The sequence below is a fragment of the Aythya marila genome (genome assembly GCF_965140915.1).
Source record: "Aythya marila genome assembly, chromosome: 2".
In the NCBI taxonomy this organism is placed as follows: Eukaryota; Metazoa; Chordata; class Aves; order Anseriformes; family Anatidae; genus Aythya; species Aythya marila.
This window is the reverse complement of record NC_139043.1, coordinates 70,980,383-70,995,609: the sequence shown is the minus strand read 5'-3', so window position 1 is coordinate 70,995,609 and position 15,227 is coordinate 70,980,383. Positions and strand designations below refer to the sequence as shown.

The following is a 15,227-nucleotide window of genomic DNA, read 5'->3' as shown; positions in this document are numbered from 1 at the left end:
CTCATGAAACCTCGTGGAGGCAGAAGAGGAGTGTCCATAGTTCAGTACAACTGCGCTGCAGTTCCCTGCAGTGTGCATCTCTTGGTGCTTGATGTCTGGAATCACACAAAGACTGACATTTAGCCACTGTGAATGCATTTAATGAGTCACGATACCCACAAAAGCATTGTGAACTTTGCTTTCTTTTCATCTTTGAAGACCAAATACCTGAAAGGTCTTATTTCAAGGCTGAGAGACAGTAAATTGCATTCAGGACCTCGCAGGAGATTAGCTTTAATTTTTAGCTGCCTCAGGCATCATCACTGTAGCCAGAGGGTGTGCAAAGAAGTATTTTAAAATAGTATTTGCTACAAGCAGTGTATATGGAACATACTTTCACCAAAAATGTGTTTTGTTTTATTTTGTTTTTTCCCTTTCCTAAAGAAGATAAGGTCAGTTACCACCATTTTTGTGAAATCACTATTAGACTGTCAGGTACCAAAAAGAAACAGAAATGCTGGAATTTATGCCCTCACCTTTGTGCATTTTAGCAGAGTGAGGAAGTTTCCATATACACAATTGATTAAGTTTGGTAAAGATCAATCTGGAGTAGAGCAAAGTGATTTGCAAATTCTGACCAATGCAAGAGACTGTCAGGGCTCTTATTCCATTATTCCTTCATCCTTCTCACACAAAAGTCGTTCAGGCAAATATCTGATGCCTCACTGGCATGGTTTCAAATGATTCAGGTGCTGTAAAGGAATACAAGGGCTACTGTTTCTATTTCTCTGAGGCTCATGCCACAGTTTTCCTCTGTTTGGCAGAGGGTTACTACCAGAGAAAACTGCCCAGTCATTGCAACTTCTATCATTTTATTAGTTACATATATTCCAGGCTCCTAATGCTGTTTTTTCAGTTCACAAGATGAAGAAAGCATTTTCAGAACAAAGCCGTGGTTGCTGAGGTCCTTATTTTAGGCATTCCTCCTTTTTAGTGCTTTACTCCTAACCTGTATGCAGTGTTGAAACCTTCCCACTAGCCCATCTCCACTCTTGTGTAGCTGACTGATGTGAGACATTCAGAAGATGGCCCACTAGGGCCAAGTGAGGAATTGAGAAAGGTGGAGGGAAGGAAGATATGAAGATATTTAATGCTAAAGAGAAAGACAAGGATGTAGTCTTTCTGCAGTGAAGGTGCAAGAGAGCCCAGCAGCTGAACAGGTACTTCCAACTTGACCGAAGTTGACAAAGCCTCATTTTTTCATGAGTTTATGAGTCATGATTGAGGGAGTAGCACCAGAGTCTGAAAAGAAAATACAGTAGTTAAACTTCCTTGGCCTTTTAGATTCTCTACATTCTTCCTGAAAAAATGGAACGGAATGAGACACTCATTTACAAACCATATTAGTCTCTCCTATTATTAGGGTTTGACTACTCTGTAGTTTCTGTCTTACTAGAAGAAACAGGTTGGCTGCACCACGGAAGACAGGAGTCACTTACGTTGATTTCTTTCATGCAGGCAGTAAAATCTGTGAGATTATCAGTGTCCGCTATGCTTGACCCAAATTATAACATTACACAGCACAAATTACTCTGTAGAAGCTGACTGTAGATAGCTTGAAAAATAATTATTTTTTTTCAATGCATCACACTATCAAATCATAGTTTAATATTTCTTATCCCTATTCCTCTTGCACAAAATGTACAGTAATTGCACTTCATAGTACATTGTCTGGTTTGTCCAGATTAAAGTAGTGGTTCATCTTCCGCTGTCCAAGGTCATGCTTACAACTCTCCTTAACAGATTTTCCCCAGATATCTTCTTCTCTGCTTGGGAGAATAATTAATTGCCACTACATACTGCTAAAGAGCCACTGCAGTGTTTTTCTCCATTCTGGATAGTTGTTCCCATGTTTTATTGCTTGCTTTCAGGAGTACCTTCTTATAACAAACCAGGACTTAGTCATGGTTAGTGAGTGGCTTGAAGGAACATTACATTTTCTGTAGAATCAAAGTACTGTGCAGTGTTACTCAACTTTCCAGTTAGTTTTTGATCCCAAGTTTAAAGATGAATGAAGGGAAATGTACGTCAGAATCACATTTTGCTGCCACTGTATGTACCTGCAACTTCCAGTGTGATGAAAAGCAGCCAAAAGTTTAAGCCATTGTAGAGGCCACTTTGTTCAAGGTTCATTCATTTTTTTCCTATCTTTTATTGGTGGCCTTCATCTTAAGTCTCTGCATTGCTTTTTTATCAACGGTTGCAACCGGGCTTTACTACGAGTCATGGGCTAATAGAACTGAGGCAGTAAAATCCACAGGAAGAAATGTCACAGTAAGAACCAGGTCCCTCTCGGAGGACACAACCCCAGCTGCTGACAGTGCCAGTATCTGAAATTCTCTGGGTGACTGGGTTCATCATCATTATCTCTAATGAGTATACAAAAAAAGGCAATAAAAAAAAAAAGGAACAGATTTCCCCCACACTCCCCTGCCTTATTTCATCAATGGCTTAATTACAGCCTCATTATATTGAGAAAACATCACATATCCTATCTAGGATCTTTACACTAAAAAAAAAAAAAAAAAAAAAAAAGACAAATTTTAAGACAAAATCCACATTCTTTTTACTTTACTATCAACCATTATATGCATGCCAAGGACAGCTTTCAGAATAATGCCATCCATCCAGTGAATGAGTTTGTTTTCACTGCTTTTAATTTTGATCTTTGAACTCCCAGATTTTTTTTTTATCTTCAGGCTGCTGGCACAAATATAACAATTTGGAAATGACATATTGGCTGACAGTCACTCAAGAAGGTTTTTACCTTTTCAGTCAGGTTTAGTTCCTGCTTCAGTAAAGATCATTTCAGACAACATGAACAGAAGCATTCCTGCCTACTCAGGAAGATGTTGGACCACCAGAAGCTGACTTTATAAAATCCTCACAAGCAAGCCAAGGGCCTTGTCCCATCCATGGTACCGCACTGAGCTTTTGTTCTGGAACAAAGGATTTCTGTTTGGTTCAGTGAAGTGGAGACTGATGTCTTCTTCATCATTGTTCAGGTTTCACACAAAGAGTCTATTCTGCATGAATGGCTGGAGCAAGCAGAAAAGGAAGGGTCAAAAATTGTCCCTGCAGCATGTTTCTGCTCAAGCATTGTAACCATGATAGGAAGCAGCAAGTGCTGCAGAAAATTTCGGACAGAAGAAAATGGCTAAGTTGTGTCAAAAGTATTCAGAGAGTCTAGGAATCTGCCAGCTTTGGTTTGTTCAAGCTTTCTTAAAGCGTCGCTATGCCTGGTAAATCATTCTGCACTCTGTAAAAACTACAGCAGGATTCAACAGGCCGATACAATGACTATCCTAAATGCTGCAGTGACCCAACCCTGCCTGAAAAATACTACCCAAGTATTTTCAGCAGCAGTTGGTGGGGAAGTGCATGTGCCATCATCTTAATGCTGTCAGAGGATCAGTGTATTGTGCAGCTGCTGGACCTAGCTTTATTTCTGAAGAACGATGTGCTTCATCGCTCTGAATTATAAGAAAAGTTGGGGGAGGCAGGGGTAGACTTAAATCTGCAGAAATCAATTATTTCCAGGGTTAGATGTGAAGTTACAGTTTTCCTGCAGGCAGGGTCTGGTTTCTTTTGCTCCCCCTGCTGCTTGGCAAATTTTATGACAGCTGATTTCTGCTTTACAACACCCTTCACAGAAAACAAAATTCACAGAAAACTATACTGACCTGCAGGTACCTGAGGGGTAATTGCTATAAGGGAATGTCTTTGTGATCCAAGTCATTACCATTCTGATAAACAGCTTTCAGATATGTCTGTGGTCTGACATTTTTACTGCACACAGATCTGAGGCTTTTCGCTTCATAGGATCACGGGATTAGTCATGTTGGAAAGCCCTCAGGAGTTCATCCGGCCCAGCCTCTGGCTCAAAGCAGGTCAGCTGTGAGGTCAGGGCAGATCTTCCTTCGAGCTTTACCCAATCAGGGCTTGAAAATTATACTGAAGAAAATGACCAACCCTCCAGTCCACTTCAGAATTAAAAGACATGTGAGCATATCACCATGCTGTATCCCAACAGCTTGTTTTAAAAAGAGAAGCTTAATCACCTCCCTTTGGACTGATCACACTTTCTTTTTCCTAAAAGGCATCAGAGAACCCCTCAAAACTGCAGGGGCTGGGTGAAAACTGCTTTCTAACATGACGTGCAGCCCGCATGGGATAGGATTCTGCAGGCCTGTTCTGTTAGGAGCCCAGGTTTGGTATGCAACAAGCTTCCATAGCAAGCCAGTGACATTGGCCTCTGATCTTGTACCATGCACAGAAATTTCTGCACAACTTCCAAAGAATTTGATGATGGCTTGTAGCTGTATGCTTGAAAAACAAGCCTGTAAAGACAGGAGGCTTTTCCCACTTCATTATTTTCATCTTAAACTCACTCATGATTTCCTGTCAACAGGGAATAATGTCTTTATAATGAAATATATAAATGTTTTGACCACAGTAAAACATGAAAACCTTTATAAGTCTTTATTTGTAAATCGATAAGTGGTTGGGTTTCTTTTTTCTTTATAAGAATCCCATTGAATATTTTTCATGTTGTTCAACTACTTGAGAAACTGCATAGTAGAATGAGTGCTTCAGGAGGTATTAGGAAATTGTATTCTGTTGCATAGCTACATTCAACATGAAAACACATTCCAACTATAGCTTGGAAGATGGGTGTAACTAATTAACAGTAACTAATGCCATTGCTTCAGTACTAGTAGTTAATTTTTTTTTTTTACTGTCCATGATAAACATACAGAAGAAGAGTGCTATTTTCTGTAATGTTAAGATGCTAGAGTTAATTTTTGAAACAAGTCCTGGTACACAGTCATTTAGAGGACTAAAGTTTCAAGGTCAGTGAAGGTATAGATTTATAATGGCCAGAAGAACAGCACTAAGCTCAAAATTGTTTTGTTTTTTTTTTTTACCCCCCAAAATCTTGCAAATTAAATGTTGATCAGAGGAGTCAACTCCAGTTTATTCACACAGATTCGAGTTGGAACAGGACATTCTTTTGACTGCAAACATATCTACAAGAACAGCTCATCCCTTAAGAGTGATACGGGCTCTGTAATGAGATACAATTATAGAAGCTCTGTTTGTATGAGAAAGGCAGAGGCCATGGAGATGTTTAGTAGTTCAGGAGATCGGACTATGTAAGACTCTGGGTACCTTTTAGATCTGTTTATTGCACACTTCAAAAGTCAAAAAACATGTGGCATTCTTCCATATTAATAAAATTGATAAATTTAACTAATATTGGTCCAAAAAAAATCAAAGATACAATTCAAAGCTGAAATGCATAATAAGTTGTAAAGTACATTTATTCAGCCCTCACTGGGTGTCTCGTACCATAAGAGGTCACAAGAGGTCATGAACAAGGTTTGGGTTAAATTCCTTAAATCTTCAAAATATACATAGAACAGTATTTGGACAGTTAAACACCTTCCTCAGACAGCCCCACTTCTGCAAACATATCAAGTTCAAGAAAGTGATAGGGATAACATATTTAACCGGGGATGGAATAGTTAACCTGCGAAACATACTTCCGTGATGAAACACAATTCATTTTTCTGCTTCAAAACAACACTGAGCAGATGTTTCCTTTCTCATTCCAGGCTGGTGTATATATAATCCATTTTTTGAAAAAATACTTATTTTAGATTTCATAGCCTCTTTCTGAGAAAGAGTCTTATGTCTGTGTCATCAAGCGTTGTTTTTTCCAACTAAAGGTTGCACTGAAGCCTAGCAGTACTATACTGTTCATAGCTCACTAGAATACTCTTATCCTTATATTTATCAGTGAATGTCCCAAAAGACACACAGCTCTCCACAAATGCCTAAAAGCAAATTAATCTAGCACCCTGCAGATTACTACACACATGGCAATAGTGTGTATTAACATAACATATTATCATGCATTATGCAGTGGGTCTCTGAGGTTTAGTAGCCCCTGTCAGCAACAGGAATGAACGGAAATAGCTTCCAGGAGACATAAGACCTCTGAAAAGGCCAAATGCTGGTAGCTCTTGAAAACAAGAGAACTTGTGCACGCAGCATCTGACAGAGTATCATAAACAGTCTTTTGTCAGTAATTTATGCAAGTCACATACATGTAGCATGCTTAAGAAGAGGTTAAAGGTAAGTTTGGGCACTAGCAGCATTGTACTCCCCCTGCTGCAATAAAAATTCCATGCATTCTGTCAGGCTTGTTGACAGCAGAAGTTTTGATGTGTCATCTTCCAGTATGCCTGGACAGTGATTTTGCAAGCTGAAAAGAGCAAGGTTCCACATGGAAATAAGCACAGGTGCCTAATGAGAGAGTCCAAGTCATTACTGAAAGGGCTTGATTTTTGTTTGCTTGTCCTTTTTTTTTTTTTTTTTAAATGCACAATTGAATTGAAAAAACAAACAAAAAAAAAAAAAAAAAACAAAACAAAAAAAAAAACCACCAATATTAGGTATTTTGTATACACAACATAATGCTGCATGGGATAAAGGTACATCACTGCTGTCAAATGTACTTCTGGAAATACCTTGCCTAAGTAAGGAATGCCTAAAGCTGTAGCTGCCAGCAGCTCAGACCATACTTTGGGGGAAGGACATCTCCTACATGTATTCTGCTCTTTCCCCACCCTCTGTGCCCTTTCCTCAGGCAACCCCCAGCAACACTTAACCCAGAGGACAACACTAATCTAGCTGGAACTTTGATCTCATCTAGAACAGCTGTACTGACTCTCAGGCAGCTCTAAGTTGACATTTTTAATCGAGTCTTTCAAATTTCACCGCCCTAGACCAGTTAAAGATACATTACCCAATAGCGCAACCATTCAGATTGGTTCAAATGATTAAAACATTTTCAGAAATTTTCAGACTAATGTTCATACAGAGATAATACCATAATAAATGCTACCACATGTACTCAGACCTGCATATTCTCTAGTGTTCTGTGCTTCTGCCTGTATCTCTTTCCTATACTTTTGAAGTGCTTGTCACTTCTTAGTTGAAGGTCCATTTAAATGATAAAAAGCTTTAATATCATCCTTTGCTCATACCATAAGAGAAAAAATAAATAAATGAAGTCATTTCCATTGCTAGAATTCCACAAGAAAAATCCTTACTTCCAAAGCATTAAGATGTTCAGCTGGTAAGTTCCTAAGTACGACATTCATTACTGTACATAGGCATTGTAGTCAACTGCCGTCACAGCCTGAAGCTGCAGGGTGTAAATATGGACGTTGCTAGTCTGTGCCAAAGCTCTTAATGTTTCATCTTCACCTCTTGATTAGATTAAATGAAGCTATAAATGTAACCTTACCCAAGCCTGTTTATTCTATTTTTAACTTTGCAGACATACACAGAGAGGCATAAGGGGGGTGGGGGGAAGGAGTTAACCAGAATGCTTACCTAAGAGAAGGATGGGAGAAATACAGGTTGTAAATCTGTTCCCTAAAGTATTTCCTGATCTGAGCCCCAAGGAGCTGTAACTGCTTCCTCCAGAAGATCCCATCCCCAGTTGGATGGACCACGCTGTTTCACTGGCTACTTGCATCATTTATTATACGGCTCTCTTCTCCACTTTGCTTTCTGAGAATTATTTACTCTTTACCAACATAATCACAACTCCCAGCATCACAAAAAAACTATGACTCCATCCTACTTTAACATATCTTGTCTGCAGACAAATGAGTAGACAAAATACCTTGCCTACTCTGTATATAGAGTGTTACTGTTTACCTGAAGCAGGGTTTAATTTCTTGCACTATGTTTTGAATGTCTTTGATATAATACAGAAACTTCCCAGACTTCAAGTGTTCTAGAAAAAAATTGCAGAGGTTTTCCATAATACACAGCATTAATTTATTTTCTTAAAGCTTTGTTCCCTGTTGGTAATGAGGAAATCATCTGCTCATAAGATGACATAGAGGAATCTCTTAGCAAAGTGAAATTAGCCATCAACATTAAAAACAAAACAAAAAAAAAAAACAACAAATAGAAGCATGCTGAGAAATAGATAGGCTGCCCTCCTGCTACCTTAGCTCACCTTCTGAAACTGCTTGTTCACGAGGGTAGCAACCACTATGATCCTTACCCACCAACTGCTGTATTAGAAGTGCTCTTTGAAGCCATTTACCAGCACTGGCTCTGCTGATGGGGGTGGGACTGTAGTTTGCAACAGCTGAGGCGGGATGCCTGCATACCAGCTGGGTGTAAGTCATTACCCCTGATTGGCAAACTGGCATTCCTTCTGTCTGAGTTGGCTGCAGACTGAGTCTGTTCCTGCAGAGGCCAGAAACAAGCTTTAACTTCAAAGAAAACAGGATGGAGAGTAATGCTTTTGGTCACTTGTTTGTTGGCCTAACCACACATGCTGTTTCAAATACCTGTTCAAAGAAGGAAGGACTGCTGTATTTGCTGTTTGCTAGCAGTGAACAAACTTAGCTATTTAGCATAAATGTATGGAGTCTTGCAGTGGGGGTAACCACACTGCTTGGTAGGTTGCTAGTGGCATAGGGTAGTACAAGCAGCATAAAGGTCTTCGTTTTCATGAAAACAGCAAATTGCAGTTGAAGAGTGGACATATTTATTTATTTATTTTCTTTTTTAATTGGACTTTGTAAATAGATCTGACGAAATACTCCCTCTATGGTAGCTTGTGTAAATGACTGCAATCTGCCTAATGATGTCTGTGGCAGTGAAAGAATTTGCTCTGCCCTATACAGTTACTTTTTAATAATTGGATCCTCAACCATACAACCTTCTCTGCTCTGGAGTGTCCCCTGCACTTCAGTTGTGCCCTATACCAGTAGTTTGGCAGGGGGAGAGAAATGCTGACTGAAGAAAAAAAATTTGCTCAGCTCATTTGCCTTTTACTCTTACCTTCTTCCACATACTGTTCTCTGGCTAGGCAAGGGAAGTACACTGCAAGATAGCTTCAAAGTAATAAAGTAAAATGAGAATAAGAATTGTTTCTTACCCTAAGAAATAGGGAGAAAAGCTAAATACTGTTTTGGCAGGAACATGAAGTGTTTTGTTCACTGCATTGGCTGGCAGAATGGGAGACCTCCCACAGGTTGCTCCGTGACAGACCTTGAGAAACTTCTGTGGCCTGGATACTTTTAGGCTAAACAGAGAGGACAATCTCTGGCATACGACCAAAGAACAGGAGTGAAATACCAGCTGTCGTGGAGGTGGTAGGATTTCAAAGACCAGCTTTAAAAGCCATCTGAACGTGTATGGTTGTAACACCTGGACAGTAAGAAAAGAGCTAGATAGTATGATATTAGTTTATAGGATTAAAAATAAGAGTGCTGATGTGCATAATTTACCTGGTACACTGGCTTATAATGTGACAGAGGAATAATAGAGCATTTATCAGTCTGAGTTTTGCCCTCTTCACTCAACTTGCTTCATTAACATCTGTTTTACTGGGAAAATAACAGGAATAAATTGCTTTTTAATTGGCAAAACGCATTAAATATCAAAGAGTAGGGATTTATACTCGAACTCTGGCATCCCTTCTTGCAGAAGAAAGTCCTGCAAGGGCTGTTGGTACTGGTCCGTGGTGAGGGCCTCAAACCAAAGCTGGAACCACCAGCTGCCAAGAGGTCCCTCAGCCTGGACTGAAGCACGGACCTAGGATTGACCCAAAGATTAAATGGCACGTACTACAGCTGTATTACTTCTTGCAGGCTTTTTATGGAGGTTTTCTTTCGTGTATAGACTAAACAGCACACTCCAAATGACAGGATCTGGTGGATTTCTGGCCTTGAGGGCACCATGTCTGCATGGCTATGTGTATTACATACTAATGGTACTAGTATCAGCACTGTGTTTAACCTCCTAATCTTGGATTTAGATCAAATCTCTGCACGTCGGAGTAGTTAAAATCTCTAGTTACAAAAACATTTGATAATCTGTTTAGGAGTATGAGTATCTCAACCAGCACAAGTCCTGTAAAAATCAAGCTCGTTACTGTTTTTGTAAGACCATTCAAGTGCAACTATTTGCAGGCACCATAAAAAAAAAAGTATATATGCATATGGGAGGAACCCGAAGAGCATGAAATGCTTCTGAAATGAACATGGTTCTTATGTACACTTATGTGGTCTGTGTCTTTGAACGCAAACTGAGCATACATACACTGTATGTACATTAGAGTCTTACTAAATTTAAATAATTGAAAACTTGTTTAAATTGTTGCAAAAACATTGCTTTGAATACATTTCTTAACACAAATTCATTCTGTTTATGAGCTTTGTATGCTATTGTTTATTTTCTACTATTTTTGATTGATCTGAGATAAGTAAGAATCTGTTTTCCACTTTTTGTTGAGAACAATAAAGTTGGTTGTAAGTTTTGTAGGGTTCAGCACCCTCGATTTAAGCTGAAGTCGGGAATTGGTGGTGGTTCAGGTGGCTCTCTGAAGAGTCTTTTAAAACCCTATGTCCAATTGCTTATTGGTGACAGTCAGACTGAACCATAACATCTGAATCATTAGAATCCAAGCACAGCAAACCAATATTCTGTTAGGCTTACATATGTGTGTTATTTTTTACTGTGTCTGCTTCATAACCTGTTGAGTCAGAACTGTTGCTTAACATGTAAGTTTTATTTTCTTTCATTGGTCTTTGTGCAAAGAGGCAAAAGCCCTGGATAACAGTTGAAGAGGGTGATTAAAAGTTAACGATAAAATATGCCTGATTTAGTGATGGTGAAAACCTTAATCCTTTCATGCTATAGTAGAAAGGTAAATTTAATTTTTTTTATTATTTTTACTTTGTATCCATCTTCTTCCTTCATTTAATACCAAAAATGATTCATCAGTAGAGTAAAGAAATGTTTTAGATGAGAAGATCCTGTCTTTTATTGTACTTCTGTTCTGAAATGTAAACCTTTCTTAATTTTGTTCTTCTGGCTCTCCTTCCTAGCTCTGTTTTGTGATGTTTTGGACACCAAACGTGTCAGAGAAGATTTTAGTTGACATAATCGGAGTAGACTTCGCTTTTGCAGAGCTATGCGTCGTTCCTTTGCGCATCTTCTCCTTCTTTCCAGTTCCAGGTAAAAACAAGAAAACAAATACTCTGTAAACTCCAAGCAAATGCAACTTTGAGGTGTGGTCATAGGGTCTGACTTGGCTGTACATGTAAGAGTGGCTAAGTGCATACCCAGCATACATAATAAGAACCATTTTCATCAAAGTCGGTATAGACCAAGACTATTTCCATCAGCAGTCAGGCTACAAAGGTTGCAGTAAGAGCAGTCTGTCTTAGGCAGACCTCTGACTGTCCAAAGTAAAACCTGAATTCTGCCTATTGGGGTTGACCAAGAACACACACATCAACAGCACGGTGCTATAGCACATACAAGCACCCGTGGTTCCGCTACTGAGGCTGTGAGTAACTTCAATATGGCATCAAGGACTAACTGCACAAGAGCATTGCCTCCAGCAGTCTCCCCTTCAGCTGCCAGTCTGAGTGACACTTCCAGATATCATCACAGCATAAACAGAATAAAAGTAAATGCCCCTATTCAGGAGAGAGACGAGCTTGGCAGCAGTGTTCAAAATGTATCCCCTCAAAAAATTTCTAACTGCTGTAAACAAATGCTACTTGATGTAGTGTAGCATAGATCAAAATGGACTGCCTAATAAATTGTTTCTAAGGGAATGGCTCCCATGAAGGGTTGCTGTCTATAAATGGCTTTTTTCAAAAATCAGAAAGTTTAAGCAATTTGGGCATGAAATCTTCTTTATTTCTAGTAGGGTTTCCCAGTGTGCAGAGTTACCAAAAACAAGTTTCATGACGTGTATTTCTGAACAGTACTCTCTGTACGAAAAAACTTTCACATGAGATGACTGACGATTGCTACTCTTGTGTCCCTTTTTCCCCTTCCTCTGTTCATGAACAGTGACAGTCAGAGCACACTTAACTGGTTGGCTGATGACTCTAAAGAAGACGTTTGTGCTGGCACCCAGCTCAGTGCTGCGGATCATCGTCCTCATCACTAGTCTCATTGTTCTGCCTTACTTGGGGTAAATCTCTCTCCTCTCCATAGAGATGATGGAATTGCTCTTCTCTTCGTTCCTGTTTCCTATCACTTTGTAGCTGAATTTGTCCAACTCAGAACATTTTCCCCAAATACTAAGTATAATATAAAGCCTAAACAGTGGCAATATCTGGAAAAGAAACATCTACAAATTTACAGGTGATACTTTGCTGTAGGCAGTCAAGATATCGATGCCCCTTCTGAAAAAATGCACAAATGTCAGTGAGGCAAAAATCTGTCCTACGAGAATTTATTTCCATTCTATTAAATGCACTGTTAAGAAATCTAATAGAAGAATATCTTGTTTATAATGTTAAAGGATCCTTTCTGTAGCAGTCTGTGCACTCTGTACACAGACTTTAAATTCTATGTTCAGCTTTTCTTACTCCAAAATTTGATTCAGGATATGTTTCTTTTACTAAATAGTGAAGCACGTTAATAAACAAAGTAAGTCCTTTAAAATACTAGTCACTCTCTTTGCCAGTACATTATGTCTTTGAAAGAAATACTTATAACAACAGATTGATTCTATATACCACTGGAAATACAATTTTGAATCAGGTGTTGTCACACAATCATGACTAATTTTTTATTTATTTTTTTTTTTGTGCTACCGACAGAGTTCATGGAGCCACTCTTGGAGTAGGATCCCTTCTAGCAGGTTTTGTGGGAGAATCCACCATGGTTGCAATAGCAGCCTGTTACGTCTATCGGAAACAGGTGAGAAGTAGGCTCTGCAGGATCTGGTGAAAGCAGTTGATGGTGGACTTTATTTCAGACTAAAAGTACATTTTTGAAATGTAACTCCCCAGCATCCCCACTTTCTTTACTGACCATCCTGCACAAGGTGCATAAGAAAATAGAAGACCTTGATCTCTGTCATGATTAGTCTGTTACATTTTTCTTGAGCACCAAAGAGCCTGAACACTTTGAAAAAGCTATTCTTGGCCTGTGGTTTCACACCATATATTTGTTCAGACTGACCTTCTGATTGTTTGTTACAGCGGTAGCTCAAAGAGTGTTTCTGGCAAGGGACATTGTGCTTAATTTTTTGCAGGCAGTACTAGTAATTGCTCTGCCAACCTAATTTATTTCCTTATTGGAATTAGTATGTAACTGACACCATCATCTCAACAGCCAATGTGACAGTGGCAAAGCCAATTAGTAGCTGTACGGCTCAACTTGTTTTCACCTAAAGTGGCAATAAATGGGCAGCATTTGAGAGCTGTAAACCAAGTGTTGTGTAGACACCTCTGAAACTTTGTAATTCTGATATGCGCAACTCTGCTGAATCAGTAATACCTGTGGGGTTTATTTTGTCAGTTTTACAAGTGTTGTCTGTAAGACTAGTCAGCCTGCTGAAGAATGTATAATAAGGAACAGATGCTTCAATTTGTTTTGTAGCGGGACTAAATACCTCTTAGCTTTACTAATCCAGGACATCCTGGATGAATCATAGGACTCTTGAATGCCCTCCCATTCTTGCTCTCCAAAAATATTCTAATATTACTAGTCTTTGGGGTGGGGACTCGCAGTGGATCCAGCAATAGCAAGAAAGGCCAGAATGCTCACTTCTTGAAAAATTCCTGAAGTTTGACATTTGAAAAATTAAGAAGCCACCTCTCTCTTTCCCCCTAAAGCAACTTATCTTCTCTGATATTTTGTTTGCTTTTCTTTTTTTATAATAAAAAGTCTGTGATGTAAAAGATTCCAGATGCTTTCTTCCCTCCAGTCACACTGAAGCCTGTCTTGGATGTCACTTAGCATAAGAAGTGCCTCCATCATTGCATTCATGTTAGAAAGGAGAAAGCTGAGCCCAGAAAGGTTATGGAAACCTTCTAAGTTAAGACAACTTGTTAGCGACAAACCAGGAACATGACACAAGTGTTCTAGCTGTTTAGAGTATACTCTAAAAAATACATTACTCCTACCTTGCTTCTCCTGGTGCCCAAAGTTTGTAAGCCTGTGTTCACAAACAACATATTTGTATGTTTATGCATGGTTGTTTCAATCTAGAAAAAGAAGCGGAATGAGAATGAAACAGCTGCAGAAGGCGAAGACTCTGCTATGACCGACATGCCTCACACGGAGGAAATGACAGACATCGTAGAAATGAGAGAAGAGAATGAATAATAAATGGGATGCAATTGTTCTCTACAGGGACGATTGGAGTGATACTTCAGCATCTTGTTGTCTCTCATACTTTTTTGTTTGTTTGTTTTTATTTTTGTAATAAAGAGGCCTTGATTTAAAAGGTTTCAGATAAATTCTCTAGCATACTGAGTATGCTCACACTGATGAGGGACCTAAAAAGAGGTCTTTGCTTTTTCTTTTTCAATTGAATTTGTTTTCTCACTCCATGCAGACATAAAAGATACAATTGCATCGCTGTAGAGTCTTCCTTACTTATGCATCCACCTTCTCTGGACAATCTGCATTTGTCAACCAAAGCCCTGCTGTGTGTGTATGCGTGCGCGTGTGTGCACGCACACGAGTGCCACTGGCTCAGTGCTACTGCCATAATCCTACTCCCTCCCCTTTCTTTTTCCTTCCTTTTCTTCATGAGAAATGTTAAGGAAAAGAAGTTTGGAATACAGAGCTTTATTTTACTTGCTTGAAAATGACTTTGCTACATAAACTAATATACTATGGTGAACTATATCTTTTGTTTGGCCTCGTCACTAGAGCTTATACTGCACAGGGTACAACACAGGGAGGAACGTGTAAGTCTCCGCATGGAAAGTGGAGAAAAACAGGCTCCTCTCTCCTGTTAAAAGTGTGTGGTTGTGTATATACACACACAGATACATAAACAGAGTCATACATATATATATTTATATATATATGCATACAATAAATAAAATACACACAGGACAAGAACTCTATTTACCTTTCATTCCGTCTGAAAGATAGAAATCTGTTGAAAAATGTAAATTTATAATTCAGAGTCTTCTTGAATAGTTAAGCACCGTGTTATATAGGTCTCTTTAGGGAAAAAAAAATGCACTTTCCTCTTGTGAAGAGGGTAATAGCAAATGATAGAATTTGACTGTATTTAAATTAAAAAAAAAATAAAAAATTGACAAGCTTTACCAAAGTTCTTGTCCACTGATTTAACTTTAATTTTTAAAGGATTATTT

General features: G+C 38.9%; 1 protein-coding gene across 1 annotated transcript in view; it reads left to right on the top strand.

The window, feature by feature from the left end:
* The window catches only part of ANKH (ANKH inorganic pyrophosphate transport regulator), a 100,549-nt gene extending 85,801 nt beyond the window's left edge, over window positions 1-14,748 (top strand). Inside the window, exons 9-12 of the mRNA XM_082754245.1 lie at window positions 10,971-11,100; window positions 11,950-12,073; window positions 12,708-12,807; window positions 14,104-14,748. Of these exons, the coding sequence (XP_082610371.1) occupies window positions 10,971-11,100; window positions 11,950-12,073; window positions 12,708-12,807; window positions 14,104-14,220 (471 nt within the window). The 3' untranslated portion in view covers window positions 14,221-14,748. The remainder of the gene's footprint in view (window positions 1-10,970; window positions 11,101-11,949; window positions 12,074-12,707; window positions 12,808-14,103) is intronic.
* The last annotated feature ends 479 nt before the right edge of the window (window positions 14,749-15,227 follow it).